Raw genomic sequence first — 16,533 nt, 5'->3', positions numbered from 1 at the left:
CTCCAAAGGAGCATGGCGACAGGAGGAGCGTGGGTGGAACAGGGGGCGTTCCCAAAAGTTAGGCCAATCCAGAGAGCAATTGTGAGTTGATATTAGTCAAAACACTAACCAAAATTGTTAATTAAGTGAAGGAAAAGATCTCAGAGTTGCCACTCCTAGGATCATAATAATATCATCCAATATGGAATAGTGGCGTAAATATGTAATGTAATGTAATTTATTTCTTATATACCGCTACATCCGTTAGGTTCTAAGCGGTTTGAAGAAAATATACATTAAGATTATAAATGAGAAGTAAGAAGGTACTTAAAAAATTCCCTTACTGTCCCGAAGGCTCACAATCTAACTAAAGTACCTGGAAATTAATAAAGAAGAGAAAATAAAGATGGTTGAAAAAAGAAAAATTCTATGTGAACTTATAGGATGGAAATTAAACTGACAGTGAAGAACTGTATGAAAAATACATATGGAATGCAGTTAGAGAGGGTAGGTTACAATCTATTGATGGTATTTGTTTAATTGGAAGGTGTTAAGGTGGGTCATTTGGGGGAAGGTTATCTGAAGGTAGGTGAATCTTCTGGAGGTAAAAGAGGAGGGGTTAAGATATTTGGATGAATTTTTTGAAAAGCAGGGTTTTGATTTCTTTTCTGAATGTTTTGAGGTTGTCTGATATTGTCATCAGATTGGAGATGGAATGGTTGATTTTTGCTGCTTGTGTTGCCAGAAGGTTGTCAAACATTTTCTTGCGTTGTGTGCCTTTGAGAGAGATCATAAAAACCTTCACCAATATTAAGTAATGATTTGACTAATTATATCAATGTGATTAATAAAGCTAAAACTCTCTACGTATTGTTTAATAAAAAAGTTCTTGAATAAAACTCTGAATAAAGTGACAAGCGCAATCCCCTAATTTAAAGTGTCTAATGCTATGAAAGACCTAAATAAAGTGACCGATGCTTTGTGCTACAAACTGTGCAAAAATACTGGCTAAATGCTTCCCTAATAAGGAACTCTACAGTTGAAAACGTGACTCATAGAAACATAGAAAAAGCGGCAGAAAAGGGCTACAGCCCACCAAGTCTGCCCATTCCAAGTATCCCCCCCCTGAATTTACTTCCTTAAAGATCCCACAAGAGTATCCCATTTATTCTTAAAATCCGTCACGCTGCTGGCCTTTACCACCTGGAGTGGTAGTCTGTTCCAATGATCCACCACTCTTTCGGTGAAGAAGTACTTCCTGGAGTCGCCGTGAAACTTCCCTCCCCTGACTTTCAGCGGATGCCCTCTGGTGGTCGAGGGACCCATGGGCCTCATGCTATAAGCTAACAGAGTTATAATAGTAGATAATGCAGTAAGCTCAATGAGTGTGTGAATGAACACTTCAAAATATAGATGGCTGTTTAACTGCCCGATCTTAAATAGACAGATTGGCATTGGCATTGAGCTTGTGCAGATGACAAAAATTAAGGCTGCTAAAATAGCTAACCAAAACTGTAGAGACAAATAACAATCAGAAAGCTGATATGATAGTCAGCCAAAAAAGGCACTTATCTTTTAAAGATAGAAAAACGGCAAACAGATTGAAATGCAGGTCCATGGTGAGGCCTCATCTGGAATACTGTGTTCAATTCTGGAGACCACACTACCGGAAAGATGTGCTGAGAATCGAGTCGGTTCAGCGTATGGCCACTAGGATGGTCTTGGGGCTCAGGGATTTCACGTATGAAGAAAGACTGAATAAACTACGGCTGTACTCACTTGAGGAACGAAGAGAGAGGGGAGACATGATTGAAACGTTTAAGTATATCACGGGCCGTATCGAGTCGGAAGAAGATATCTTCTACCTCAAGGGATCCTCGACCACCAGGGGTCATCCGTTAAAAATCAGGGAGAGGGAAGTTCCATAGCGACTCCAGAAAATACTTCTTCACTGAAAGAGTAGTGGATCATTGGAACAAACTCCCACTACAGGTGATTGAGGCCAAGAGCGTGTCAGATTTTAAGAGACAATGGGATGTTCACGTGGGATCTCTAAGGGAGTAAAATCAAGGGGGCGGGAATTTGGAATGGGCAGACTTGGTGGGCTATAGCCCTTTTCTGCCGTCTTTTCTATGTTTCTATGTTTCTATGACCTGTTTCGCCGCTATCATGCGGCTTCATCAGGGTTTTTTTTTTAATAACACTTTCAATACAAGCAATTTGGAACGTTCTTACTAGTTAATCTTTACTCTCTTTTGATTAACCCAAAAGTTAGGCACCATGACATAGAATACTATGACATGCACAGCCAACTGCTAAAAACTGGACCTGAGGGCCGCGGCGGCAATTCTTATGTTCTTATCAGCATTTCAAGCATAAATGCTGGCATCTAAACTTCAACAACAACAAAAAAAAAAAAGAGTCCAATAACCAGAGCACAAAATTAGCTTCAAAAAGATTTTTCGCTAACAGACTTCAGCAGCGATACTCAGGACCACTAACTTCAGCATTCACTAGGTATCTACGCTCCACAATCTTCATGAGTCTCAAATATAGGGTCCCTTTTATCAAGCTGCGGTAGAAGTTTTTTTTAGCACGAGCCGGCATGGTAAATGCTCTGACACTCATAGATTTCCTATGAGAATCAGAAAACTTACCTCACTGGCCTGCACTAAAAACCTCTAGAAACATAGAAAATGACGGCAGAAAAGGGCCACGGCCCATCTAGTCTGCCCACACTAATGGCCCACCCCCTAACTACCTCCATGAAGAGATCCCACATGCCAAATAGAAACATAGAACATGACAGCAGAAAAGGGCCACGGCCCATCTAGTCTGCCCACACTAATGGCCCACCCCCTAACTACCTCCATGAAGAGATCCCACATGCTAAATAGAAATATAGAACATGACGGCAGAAAAGGGCCATGGCCCATCCAGTCTGCCCACCCTAATGGCCCACCCCCTAACTACCTCCATGAAGAGATCCCACATGCCAATCCCATCTTTTCTTAAAATCTGGCACGCTGCTGGCCTCAATTACCTGTTGTGGAAGAATATTCCAGCGGTCAACCACCCTTTCGGTGAAGAAATATTTTCTGGTGTCGCCATGAAATTTCCCACCCCTGATTTTCAACGGATGCCCTCTTGTTTAAGGAAAAAGAGATCCTCTTCCACCTCGATACGGCCCGTGACATATTTGAACGTCTCGATCATGTCTCCCCTCTTTCTGCGTTCCTCGAGTGAATACAGCTGCAACTTACCCAGTCGTTCCTCATACGGGAGATCCTTGAGTCCTGAGACCATCCTGGTGGCCATTCGCTGAACCGACTCAACTCTCCGCACATCTTTTTGATAACGCGGCCTCCAGAATTGTACACAATATTCCAGATGGGTTCTCACCATGGATCTGTACAACAGCATTACGATCTCGAGCTTACAGCTGACGAAACTTCTACGGATAGAAGTGTAGCTCGATAAAAGGAGGGGATAACTATTTTAATATGTCAGCTTTTTCTATTTCATGCCCAAAAAATCTTTTACATTTTTTTTTTTTTCTCCTCTTTTTATACATAGAGAAATTTAACTTAATTCAATTTATGTCAGCCGGAGACCTCTTCTCACATGTTCCACCATCGGGCTTTCATCAAGGAACCATCACTTTGATTGTGTATCTCAGTTGTCAGGTTTTTTTTGTTGTTGTTGTTCTTGAAATATACGTTTACAGCTTGATCCGACCATTGAAGATTGTCTTGTTAAGCTTTATTGGGTAGGCACCTAAACCTAGGTATGACATCCACGCTAAGCTAGTATTCTTTAAACAAGCACTCAGCATAGAGAACCCGTTACAGAATACCAGCTGAGAACTGACCTTTCTGGTGCTTAAGTCCGGACACTGTTCATTGAATCCAGCCCTTATCGCTTATACATGGAAGTACAGTAAAGCCCCATTAAAGCTGTTGCATTCTGCGCTAAATTGTAGAAGCGTTCAGAACAAAATAATAGCCTTACTGGGTCAAAGCAAAGGTCCATCTAGCCTACTAACCTATCCTCATGGTGGCGAAACCAGGTCACTAGTACCTGACCAAAACCCAGAGAGTAGCAATATTCCATGCTACCAATCCAGGGCAAGCAATGGTTCCCCCCCCCATGTCTGCCTCAATAATAGACTATAGACTTTTTCTCCAGGAAATTGTCCAAACCTGTCTTAAAACCAGCTCTGTTAACTGCTCTTACCACAACCTCTGGCAACGCGTTCCAGAGATTTAACTATTCTCTATGTGAACAAATATTTCCTCCTATTGGTTTTTAAAGTTATTTCCCTGTAACTTCATACGAGTGTCCCCTAGTCTTTCTAATTTTTGACAGAGGAAAAAAACCAAAACAAACAACGATCTGCTTATACCCATTCTATACCACTCATGATTTTGTAGACGTCTTCAATCATATCTCCCCTCAGCCGTCTCATACGAGAGGAGTTCCATCCCCTTTATCATCTCGGTCGCTCTTCTTTGAACCTTTTCTAATGCCACTATATCTTTCCTGAGATAAGGAGACCAGAATTGAATGCAATTGAGGTTGCACCATGGAACAATACAGAGGCATTATATCATTCTTATTCTTGCTAACCATCCCTTTTTAAATAATTTCTAGCATCTTGTTTGCTTTTTTGGAATGAGTTGGTAGGTGTCAGAGGGGAATTCACATGGGGAGGCCATAGGCGGGGCACCCACTTTTCATGTATAATTCACAGAATACTGCATGCTACTTGTGTTAACTGCTGCATTTGGGTGCTAACATTTATGCCAGCCACAGACTTGGTGTAAACGTTTGCACCTACATTTAGGTGAACCACTGTCATCTTACACTAGCATTCCATGAAATCACTTATGTGTGTAAGTGCCACTTACATGGCACAGTCATAGTACATGAGCTTGTCGTGCCACTGGGGCTTGGCGCATCTGTGAAGCAGGAAGCTATGCCGTCGGCAGTTTCACTACCAGCAGGGCCTCCTAAGGCGAACAGGTTTCAGCGGAGATGTGAGACTAACAATGTACCACCCATCTAGGGAGCAGCAGATAGGTAGCATTGATGTGACAACGGCAACGACATCTAATTTATACTGCGCAGAAGAAAGGCCCGGCAATCTACTTCTGTATCCTGCCACGAAAACTTGATAACATTATCAAGTCATCAAGGACTCAAACATGAGTCAACAGCACCTAAACACAAGTGTAAGTGATTTTATAGAATAGCACCAAAATCGCAGTGCCCTCTTGTCGATTTGGTCCTCTAACGGTCAAGCCTAGACCGATTCGGCAGAGAAATGTGACAGTGAAGAGAGGTCAAGGGGAAGGAGACTGTGTACACGATCGAGCCAATTTACCTTTATGCTGTTAATTCTCTGGTCCGCCCGTCTCTTCATCTGGATCAAATCCTCTAATTTAAGATGATGAGACCGCAGGGCATCTTCAAGTTGCTTCTAAAAACAAAATCAGAGCAAAAACTGTCTTAGGCTCTTGGTTATGCTGCCTCTGATTTCTAAGGCACATAGCACATCATGGACCCACTGGTAGTGCACACTCTCCTTTTCATAAGTTGACATACTTTGCTCAAATGCTATCTTTTGAGAGAAGCAAGGAGTCTGCCATACATTTAACACGATCTCCAGCTATCCTATAGTGGCACTGATTTATGTATCCCTGTGCCATTCCCATACACACACAAGCCTTCATGAGATCTAGGCCATTAGGTGCACCTATCCTGCCATAAATAAGTTCATGCTTCAACGTGACTGGCTATTCAATGACTGGAATCCAATTCAACAACTTCTACCATCATAAATTTCCAGCTTTGTTTATAACAAAAATATTTTTTACCAAACCTTAAATTGATGGGAATGCTAGGAAGTTTTTCTTTACAAATGCTAGGAAGTTTTTTTTTACTCAGCGGGTGGTGGATACCTGGAATGCGCTTCCAGAAGACGTAATAGGGCAGAGTACGGTACTGGGGTTTAAGAAAGGATTGGACAATTTCCTGTTGGAAAAGGGGATAGAGGGGTATAGATAGAGGATTATTGCACAGGTCCTGGACCTGTTGGGCCGCCGCGTGAGCGGACTGCTGGGCGCGATGGACCTCGGGTCTGACCCGGCAGAGGCATTGCTTATGTTCTTATGGGAGAGGAGGAGATAGTGGATGCTGCGGATGGACAATTTGGCCTTTATCTGCCATCATGTTTCTAGGTTTCTATAACCACAAAGCTCTATGACATCACAATGCAGGTGCAAAGAGCCTTAGCCTATAGGAAGAGGAGATGCAAATGTTAAGAGCCTTAGCCAATGCGCTTCCAGAGAGCGTAATAGGGCAGAGAGTACGGTACTGGGGTTCAAGAAAGGATTGGACAATTTCCTGCTGGAAAAGGGGATAGAGGGGTATAGATAGAGGATTACTGCACAGGTCCTGGACCTGTTGGGCCGCCGCGTGAGCGGACTGCTGGGCGCGATGGACCTCGGGTCTGACCCGGCAGAGGCATTGCTTATGTTCTTATGATTAGGGATGGTAAAGATCCTCAGAGGGTTACACTACCCCTGTGGTTCACATGAAACAAATCACTGAACCCAATCTTCATTGGATCAAGTCTTGATTAATTCTTTTGTTTAAATCTACTATTTCACTAGTTTAAATATAGTTTTTTATTTTGTAGTATATCTTTTTCTTAAAGTACTTAGCTTAAATGGCTTTAAACATGCCCATGTTTCAGATTACTTTCATCAGGGCTGAGGCTCCCGATTTAAATCAACTTAGTTGAATGCACATCTTGGAACTGTGCCTACATTTCAGCACCATATATCGAATTTGGGGTTAATTTTGTAGCTGGGGAGAGCAATGTATCACTGATGTGTTTGTTGCTTTCTGGTTCTCAGTGGCTCTGGGTTGTTGGTTCCTCTTTAGTCCCAGCTCCACTAAATAGTTTGGTGTCATCCGCGAATTTTATTACTTCGCACTTCGTCCCTGTTTCTAGATCATTTATAAATACATTGAACAACAGTGGTCTGAGTACCAATCCCTGTGGAACACCACTTGTGACCCTCCTCCAGTCAGAGTAGTGGCCCTTCACTCCTACCCTCTGCTTCCTACCCGCCACCCAATTTTTGATCCATCTATGTACGTCTCCTTCCACCCCATGGTTCTTCAGTTTCCGTAGTAGGCATTTATGGGGTACCTTGTCAAAGGCTTTTTGGAAATCTAAGTATACGATGTCTATGGGGTCCCCTTTGTCCATTCATTTGTTTATTCCTTCGAAGAAGTGCAATAAGTTCGTTAGGCACAATGTTCCATTGCAGAAGCCACTTCAAGCGGGCAAATGGAACAATTGCCTTACCACCCTCATCTCCAATTCCCCGCCCTACCACCTGTTCAGGAAGTCACTAAAAACCTACCTCTTCAACAAATTCCGCTAACGCTGCCTTCCCTCCTTCCCTGCACCCTCCTGACCTCGATATGCCTCCATTCCCTCTGACTACGCCCCCCTCCCAAGCCACTATGGCCTCTCTTTCTCAATCTCTGTTTTATCTAATTGCCCTGCCTTTTCATTGCCTCACATTTAACATCACTGTAAATGTATCACCGCTATAACATGTAACATCGCTGTATACGTACAGTCTCTTCTTTAGTATATGCCTTTTTATTACTGCTATTTATGTAACATCTCTGTAAATGTAACAACACTGTAATATGTATCATCGCTGTAAATGTACAGTCTCTTCTATTGTTAACCGCATTGAACTTCCATGGTATTGCGGTATACAAGAATAAAGTTATTATTATTATTATTATTTTCATCAATTTATTCCTTTCTAGATGCTCATCGATGCTGTCTTTTATCAGTGCTTCCGCCATCTTCCCCGGAACCGAAGTCAAACTTACTGGTCTGTAGTTCCCCGGGTCACCTCTCGATCCTTTTTTAAAGATGGGCGTAACATTAGCTATCTTCCAATCCTCCGGGATCATGCCTGTTTTCAGGGATAGATTACAAATCTGCTGTAGTAATTCCGCCATTTCCCCCTTTAGTTCTTTCAATACCCTAGGGTGGATTCCGTCCGGGCCCGGAGATTTGTCAGTTTTTAGTCTATCTATCTGCTTGTGTACGTCTTCAAGGCTTACCTCCATGGATGTTAATGTTTCTGCATGATCTCCTTTGAAGATATTTCAGGTTTGAAGATATTTTCAGGTTTTAGTCTATCCGCCACTTCTTTTTCCTCCTTCACCACTCCTTTCCTACCTCCGTCATCCAGCGGTCCCACCTCCTCCCTTGCCGGCTGCTTCCCTTTAACATATCTGAAGAACGGTTCGAATTTTCATGCTTCCCTGGCTAGCCTCTCTTCATATTCTCTTTTTGCTCTTCTAACCACGAGGTGACATTCTTTTTGATGCTTCCTGTGCTCTTTCCAGTTCTCCCCGGTTTTGTTATAAGTGGATTTAGCATTACTTATCTGATGGTCCTTAAAAAATGTTCTTCTTCAGATTGAACTATTTTGGGGATTTAGAAGGTACTAGTGGCAGAAACAAATATTCACAGATGCTGCCTGCACCCGACATGGAGACCTCCCTCTGCCACATACAACCCCATCTGATGCAACTTTCTGTTTCTGGTGGGGCAGCACATGGCAGAGAGAAGGCTCCAGACTGGGCATAGGCAGTTATGTGTGAACTGCAGCTGCTGCCAGCACTCTCTAGGAGTTGGAAGGTAGACAGGTGGGGGTTTAGAAAAAGATAATGACCGGAGAAGTTGGCACCCTTCATACCCAGTGGGGGGGGGGGGGTGAGGTGGAAGCAGGCTCTAGAGCAGGGGTGTCCAACCTTTTGGCTTCCCTGAGTCGAACTGGCCGAAAAAAAAATTTTCTGCACTGCAAAAACGCGCAAACGCTGCAGCAAGATAGAGGAGGGAGCCGACAAAACGGTAAACACCTGGGGGCAGCAGAGGAAAACACTGTATCACCCTTGATCGAGGCCACACAAAATACTTCACGGGGCCGCAGGTTGGACACCCCTGCTCTAGAGAGTGGAGAAATACCATTAGAGGGAGAGATGCTATACTGCAGATGGTTGGGGGGGGTGGAGGGAAACTGATGCACTAATTGGCTCAGGGTGCCACAGTCCTTCGAGCCGACCCTGGTAAACTTAGAGCTATCGGCCGTCAGGTCAGAGAACAGCAGCTTGCTGTGAACTCTTCCCTGTACTGTACAGATCAACTAGAGCCGTAATCATCATTAATTTTTAATTTGGGGCCACTTTGAATCCAAAGAAGCTGAAGAAGAGCTACCATATATCTTCTCAAGTTGGGCCTCGATACAGGATCCCCCCGCGAATTTGCGGTTCACGGACTCATTCATTAGCGGTCTGCTCCGACCGCTTCTTCCTCTACTAAAGTCTGGCTATACCAATCAGGAGCTGCGTGTCAAAGCAGCTCCTGATTGGTGTCAAAGCAGCTCCTGATTGGTGTCAAAGCAGCTTCTGATTGGTGTCAAAGCAGCTTCTGATTGGTGTAGCCCGACTTTACAACAGGAAGAGGCGGTCGGAGCAGATCGCAAGTGATTTTCTTCACCCGTTGGTGCTCCAGCTGCCCTCTCCTGCATCCCCTGCCTTTCATCAGGCAAAAAAAACCGCATTTGCAGTTTTTTTAAATACATGGGGGTTCCAGGAACGGAATTTCAGGGGAGTACTGTAACGCTAACCGCTATGTATTAATATAATCTATCTCCACCAACCCACCTTCAGCCTTTTCACAGGGGGATCCACAGTAAGGTGGCTGTTTCCTGCAACCTCCCTGTAATCTCAATTCATTCATGTATGTATTTACTTGGTTTTATATCCCGTCCTCCCAGAACAGGTCACAAGTTTACATACATATTTCTATGTTTTTATACAGGGTGTTGGCAAACATGGTATGGCAGGACATTGATAGAAATTGCAAAACAGTTAAAGCATAGTAAAACATAATATAACATGGCAGGGGAGAGTGTGGCGCAGTGGTTAAAACTACAGCCTCAGCACCCTGGGGTTGTGGGTTCAAGCCCACGCTGCTCCTTGTGACCCTGGGCAAGTCACTTAATCCCCCCATTGCCCCAGGTACATTAGATAGAATGTAAGCCTACAGGGACAGATAGAGAAAATGCTTGTAAACCACTTTGAGTGCGGTTGTAAAACGCAAAAAGGTGGTATTCAAGTCCCAATCTCTTTCCCTGATGTCATAATGCCTCATTCCACCAATAAAAGCCAACCTCATCAGTGTGTCACAATGGCTTCATTGTTCTATACTTGGCTCACTTCTGATATTGTACTGGAGGAGAGTGTGGCACACTGGTTAACGCTACAGCCTCAGTGCCCTAAGGTTACACTGCGCCTTGTGACCCTGGGCAAGTCACTTAATCCCCCCATTGCCCCAGGTACATTAGGTAGATTGTGAGCCCGCCGGGACAGACAGGGAAAAATGCTTGAGTACCTGAATAAATTCATGTCAACCGTTCTGAGCTCCCCTGAGAGAAAGTATAGAAAAATGAATAAACAGTGTGAAAAGCTTCAGCCTCTGATCACCAGAGCTGGTATTGTGACATCATAATGCCTCATTCCACCAATGCCTATAGAGCCACCTCCTCAGTGATGTCACAATGGCTTGATTGTCCTCTACTTAGCTCACTTTTACTACACTCCGATTTCTAGAGTGGCGCAGTGGTTAAAGCTACAGCCTCAGCACCCTGGGGTTGTGGGTTCAAACCCACGCTGCTCCTTGTGACCCTGGGCAAGTCACTTAATCCCGCCGGGACAGACAGGGAAAAAAAATTCATGTAAACCGTTCCGAGCTCCCCTGGAAGAACGGTATAGAAAATTGAATGAATAAATAAATGAATAAGAGCATTATATGGAAAAACATGGTATGGCAAACACTGTATAACAAGCGTGGTTAGCATAGCATGGCAAACCTAGTATTATATATACAAAACATGGTATGGCAGATATAGTATGATATGCAACAAGCTCCCTTTCGCCTATCATAGACCAGGGGTGTCAAAGTCCCTCCTTGAGGGCCGCAATCTAGTCGGGTTTTCTGGATTTCCCCATTGACTATGCATGAGATCTATTAGCAGACAATGAAAGCAGTGCATGCAAATAGATCTCATGCATATTCATTGGGGAAATCCTGAAAACCCGACTGGATTGCGGCCCTCGAGGAGGGACTTTGACACCCCTGTCATAGACTGAAACTGGATACTTTCCTTCACACTGCTGTTGATTGTACCCTGTAACATAGTAACATAGTAGATGACGGCAGATAAAGACCCGAATGGTCCATCTGTGTGTGCGTTTGAGTGCCTTCGACTCACTTGCAGTTTCTTTCTCTGCTGCTCGGTGTTGCACTGCCTCACTCTCTCCACCACCCTTGCCACCAGATAACTGGTCCGAAAAGTTCTGCTGGGATGCTCCCTGCGGCACTGAGGGCAGGAAGCGACCTTCTGGTACCCTTGCCAGAAACGCAGGATGCAGGCCTTGCAGAAGTGATGCATGCACTCCAGCATCACGGGCTCTCTGAAGAGTTCGCAACATATGGAGCACGTGAGCTCATCTTTCAAGTTTTGCTCCGTACGTCGGCCACCCGCCATCGCTGTATAGAAAAGCAAGAGTGGTTCACAGTTAAAATGCAGCCTTTAGCTTCCAGAACAGGCTCTCTTTGGGCTGTCTTCACTCTACAAAGTGCCATTAGAGTTCAATTTATAGACCAGGAAATTTAGGAGCAAATATGTAGACTGTGCGAGTGTATTTATTTATCGCCTTTTTCAAGCAACTCACTCAAGGCGGTGTACAGTAAGAATAAGTCAAACATAGACGATGAATGCTGCTACTATTTGGGTTTTTTTATAAACAAAAGGTTTACAAGTTTGGAAGTGGTATAGCAGCAATATTGTCCCCCGATGAAGGCTGATTGATAGCTGAAACGCTCTAAAATCAGGTTGAGCGTCGGGTAATTCATGGCTGAAAAGCTATTACGATAAGCGTTGCTGCTTTTCTTTAAAGAACATATTTGAAGCATACATTTGATGAATTGATTTTAGGTTTCAATATCGCAATTAAATTAAAGATATAAAAAAATTTAAAAATGAATAATAAAGTTGAATCCTCAATTCGTTTTTACATGAAATTAACAATTAAAATTAAGGTTAGGAAGGAGGTTCTGAAGTAAATAATTACATCACATGCATTCACGATGAGGACATGAAATAATATCTAACTTATAAGAGGTCTCTTTACTGAGAACAATGCATTTTTTATGATACTTCAACCTCTCAATTGATCTACTGGGGTGAGTTTCTTCGTTAATTTAGGGTATCATTTGAATGATGAGAATAATGGGTTAATAAAAGTGATATATCAATCATAAATAAAAGTAACACACTAAGGTGTAAAAAAAGCTCTTAAAGCCAGCACTGCATAAATTATCCATTATACCCCCCTTCTTTTTGTTTATAATAATTCATTTGTGGGTTGGATAACTTAGAAGTTGATCCGTTTGTGTTGTTTGAGTTTCACCATTTGGGTTTTTGCCAGGTACTTGTGACTTGTAGATGGGCTAGATCAGTGATCTCAAATCCACGGCCCAGGGGCCACATGCGGCCCGCCAAGTACTATTTTGAGGCTCTCAGTATGTTTATCATAATCACAAAAGTAAAATAAAACAGTTATAAATTACATTATTATTTATAAACTACAAAGAGTTTTACCTTATGCAAAATTTTCATTTCCTTAATAAGACATTAACTATTTTTTTCTGAGGCCCTCCAAGAACTTATAAATCCAAAATGTGGCCCTCCAAAGGGTTTGAGTTTGAGACCACTGGGCTAGATGGACCATTGGCCTGACCCAGTAAGGCTATTCTTATGTTCTTACGTAAGGCTTGATTCTAGAGAATGACACGGTGACTGTTACCCGCAGCTGGCCGAATTGCCTCCCTTCCTTCCCCTCTAGATCAGCAGCTCCCGAAAACTCCCGAGGATCGCACATCCAGCAGCCCCCCTCGCAATTGTGTATGCAGCAGCAGCCCCCCTCCCCCCCCCGCAAGTCCAGCATTCCACCCTCTCTCCCTATCACGGGTGGAAGTCCCCCACCCTCGCAGCCAATGCGTTCACTGCCGGGGATTCCATTTATAAACAGGCCCCCCTCTGCCGAAGCCGACCCGGAAGGTTTCCCTCCGATATCAGAGGGAAGCCTTCTTGGTCAGCCGGGGATCCCGGTTACCTCAACTGTCCTCCTTTCAGCTTGGCTGCTCCTTCTTGTCTTCAGCACCAGTAACACTTGTTTAACGGGACAGAGCACAGCCCCCGCCCCCCTCAACCTGTTCTCGCGCTCCGATCCGCGTCAGGAGGGCATCTGCGCACGCACAGGTGTGACGCAATGATGTCACATGCATGCTTGTGCGCATGACATTGCCGCTTTGCATCAGTGCGTACGCAGATGACACGGTCCCCGAGCTGGAAGCTTTTCAAAACCCAGACGGCAGAGGAAGAGCTGACGGCAGCTTGGGGGGATTGCTCCTCGTGCCAGGCACGTTACAGAGGTACGGGGGAAGGGAAGCAGCGCGTGGCAGGAGAGGCCGGGGAAGGGGCGCGTGGAAGTGTGGGGACGGAGAAGAGGGTGGGGGAGGGGCGCCTCTCTCCCTCGCTACGCTGACAGCACGCTAAGGAAAACAAGCCTCTGCAGTCAGCAATGACTGTCCTGCCACCCCTCCCCCCCTTCTTCCTGACTGCAGCTAACTTACCAAAAATCTGGGCCCTAGGCAAGTGCCTATGCCTTAATCCTTCCCCGACAACAGGGAAGCTAATCTGCAAGTTTCAATGGGGGCCAACCCACCACATTTTCCCCCTCTTCACTACCACTACTATTACTACTTATCATTTCTGAAATGTTGCTGGAGGAGTGTGTGGCCTAGTGATTAGAGCAGGGGTGCCCAACGCGTCGATCGCGATCGACAGGTCGCTCGCTCAGGCGACCCCAGTCGATCGCAGAACGGGTTCCCTTCTTCCCTTCTCTTTTTTCCCCTCCTGACTGGCCCGCTCCTGAATTCTGCTGCTGCCTCCGCTGCTCAACATTTAAAAACAAAAAACAAAAAAAGGCTTGGAGAACTTATGCTCCAGGGGCTAACATGTGCTTGTACCGGCTTCCCTTCGCTTCCCTCTGAAACCGGAAGTTATGTCCGGGGAGGGGGAGGGGGTAAGAAGTGAAGCCGGCACGCACATGTTAGAGCCCTGTTCGCGGGCTAAAGCGGGAGACAGGTCAGTGAAGCTTGCGATTTGCTCTTCTTGCTGCCAAGTCCTGCCTACTTTCTGTTTCCTCAAAGGCAGGACCCGGCAGCATTTTTCCCAAAATGTCGATCTTGGGCCGATCAGCCTTCCTCTTCCCGACCTCAATTGTGCCGTCGGAGAGGAAGTTCTGGCCAGCGGAACTTCCTCTCTCCGACGGCAAAATTGACGTCGGGGAGAGGAATGCTGGTGGGCCCGAAGCAAGGAGAGCTTGGCTGGCGGCGGGCGGCTTTGGGGGCCTGTTATCCGATGGCAGCAGCAGAAGCAGTGGCTTGTGGGTGGGCAGGGAGGGAGAAAGAGGGCAGGCAGGGAGACAGAAGGAAAGAAGAGAAACAGAAAAAAAGAATGGGGGCATGAAGAGAGAAAGAAAGAGAGGGCAAGGAGAGAAGAAGAAAACATTGGGGGGGGGGGGGAATGAGGTCAGGAAGAGAGGAAGCATACAGGCTAAAAGAAGGGAAGAAAGATTGGATGCACAGTCAGAAGAAGAAAGTGCAACCAGAGACTCATGAAATCACCAGACAAGGTAGAAAAAATGATTTTATTTTAAATTTAGTGATCAAAATGTGTCTGAATTTATATCTGCTCTCTATATTTTACAATATGGTCCCCTTTTACTAAAACGCAATAGAGGTTTTTAGCGCAGGGAGCCTATGAGCGTCGAGAGCAGCGCTGGGCATTCAGCGCAGCTCCCTGCGCTAAAAACTGCTATCGTGGTTTAGTAAAAAGGGAGGGGGTGGGTATTTGTCTATTTTTGTATGGTTGTTACTGAGGTGACAGTGCATAGAGTCATCTGCTTTGACCTCTTTGAAAAAACCCCGGAATAGGAATGATAATTAACAATTGTATGCGTACAGTGTGCGTTGTGTTTTTTTTAAAAATTTTATTGTTGGTAGATCATTTTGACTTGGTCATTTTAAAAGTAGCTCGCAAGCCCAAAAAGTGTGGGCACCCCTGGATTAGAGCTACAGTCTCAGCACCCTGAGGTTGTGGGTTTAAACCCTGTGATCCTCCATAGGGGACATGCTTGAAGTACCTGTTTGTAAATTGCTTTGAGTGTGGTTGTATAACTACAAAAAAAGCGGTATACAAGTCCCAGTCCCTTTCCCAGATGTACCCTGCAACACAAAAGGCCCTTACAGACGTGCGAAATCTGCTGAGGATAATATAAATTCCTTGCTTCCTACTTCCAGGGAAGCTAATCACATGAGTGGCTGGCATGTTTACATATTCTGAAAGCAGCTGCTACGTATGCAAACTCAGAAACACTCTCATCATTTTTAAAAAAAGATATCAATTTCTCACTTTAGTTTTGCAGTATTTTGAAAATAACAACAAATTAATTGTTTAGCCATGTTTGCACCCACAAGCCCTTCACTTTAAAAGAACATGCGCTTCTGATCCTCCCAAGAGGCCAGTTGCTAAGTTTTTGTTTAATGTTTTCTCCTAATCTAAACTCACATCAGCAAGGTTTTCTCTTTCTCCAGTTTGCCCGCACGCCTCCCCTTGATCTCTTCTCCTTTCACCTTTTGCTCGGAATCCCACCACAGTTTATACCTGTCTGCATTACACAGAAGCCCGTCCAGTTGCTCTTCTGTCATCCACCTTCTTTGACTTGTCTTGAGAGACTTTTCTTTTCTTGTGGTAACGCAGCCAAGACCTTCTCCTCTTTTGCCTACCTGGAATTGAAAAAAACGATAAATCGATTCTGCTGCCAGATCTGGAGAAAAAAAAAACAAAAAACTTCCTGCAAACCTCTGGCCCAATTGATTAGCAAGTGACCGGGCACAAGAACTCTGTTCACGTGATAGGACCAGTCACATGATTTATTCTAGGCTAGTATTCTAGCCGCAAAACAAATACAGCAGAAAGACAGCCCAGGTCCTGTTGTTGAGAAGGGCAGGCATACAGTAAGGTTTGTTTGCAGAGAGGAGGGTGATTTGCTAAAAGGGTTTTCCAGGACAGAGCTGGAGGGGGAAAAAAACCCCTTAGGAGTTATTTTGCTTTAAAACTTCTATCATTACAGATCTGAACTTGTTAGTGCAAATCAAGTTTCAAGTTTTTATTAATATTTGATGAATCGCTTATTCAGTTTACTAAGCGATGTACAACTTCGTAAAAACATGGTTGTGAGAACAGACAAAATAACTTCAAACTTACAAATCTAAAACAAACATGAGACGTGGCGGGTAGGGGGGAGAAGTTACAA

General features: G+C 44.4%; 1 protein-coding gene across 3 annotated transcripts in view; it reads right to left on the bottom strand.

Moving 5' to 3' along the window:
* The window catches only part of LOC117351922 (zinc-binding protein A33-like), a 34,944-nt gene extending 18,877 nt beyond the window's left edge, over positions 1-16,067 (bottom strand). The window contains exons 1-3 of one of the 3 annotated variants that reach the window (XM_033927818.1): positions 15,882-16,067; positions 11,361-11,638; positions 5,366-5,461 (exon numbers count right to left, since the gene is read on the bottom strand). In XM_033927818.1, the coding sequence (XP_033783709.1) occupies positions 5,366-5,461; positions 11,361-11,638; positions 15,882-15,891 (384 nt within the window). In that variant the 5' untranslated portion in view covers positions 15,892-16,067. Of the gene's footprint in view, positions 1-5,365; positions 5,462-11,360; positions 11,639-15,785 lie in introns of all 3 variants that reach the window. The other 2 variants (XM_033927816.1, XM_033927817.1) reach the window with 2 other exon arrangements.
* Positions 16,068-16,533: the final 466 nt, after the last annotated feature.

Source organism: Geotrypetes seraphini, chromosome 18 (genome assembly GCF_902459505.1).
Source record: "Geotrypetes seraphini chromosome 18, aGeoSer1.1, whole genome shotgun sequence".
Classification (NCBI taxonomy): Eukaryota; Metazoa; Chordata; class Amphibia; order Gymnophiona; family Dermophiidae; genus Geotrypetes; species Geotrypetes seraphini.
The sequence above is the reverse complement of the archived record's forward strand: the minus strand, read 5'-3'. Positions and strand labels throughout refer to the sequence as shown.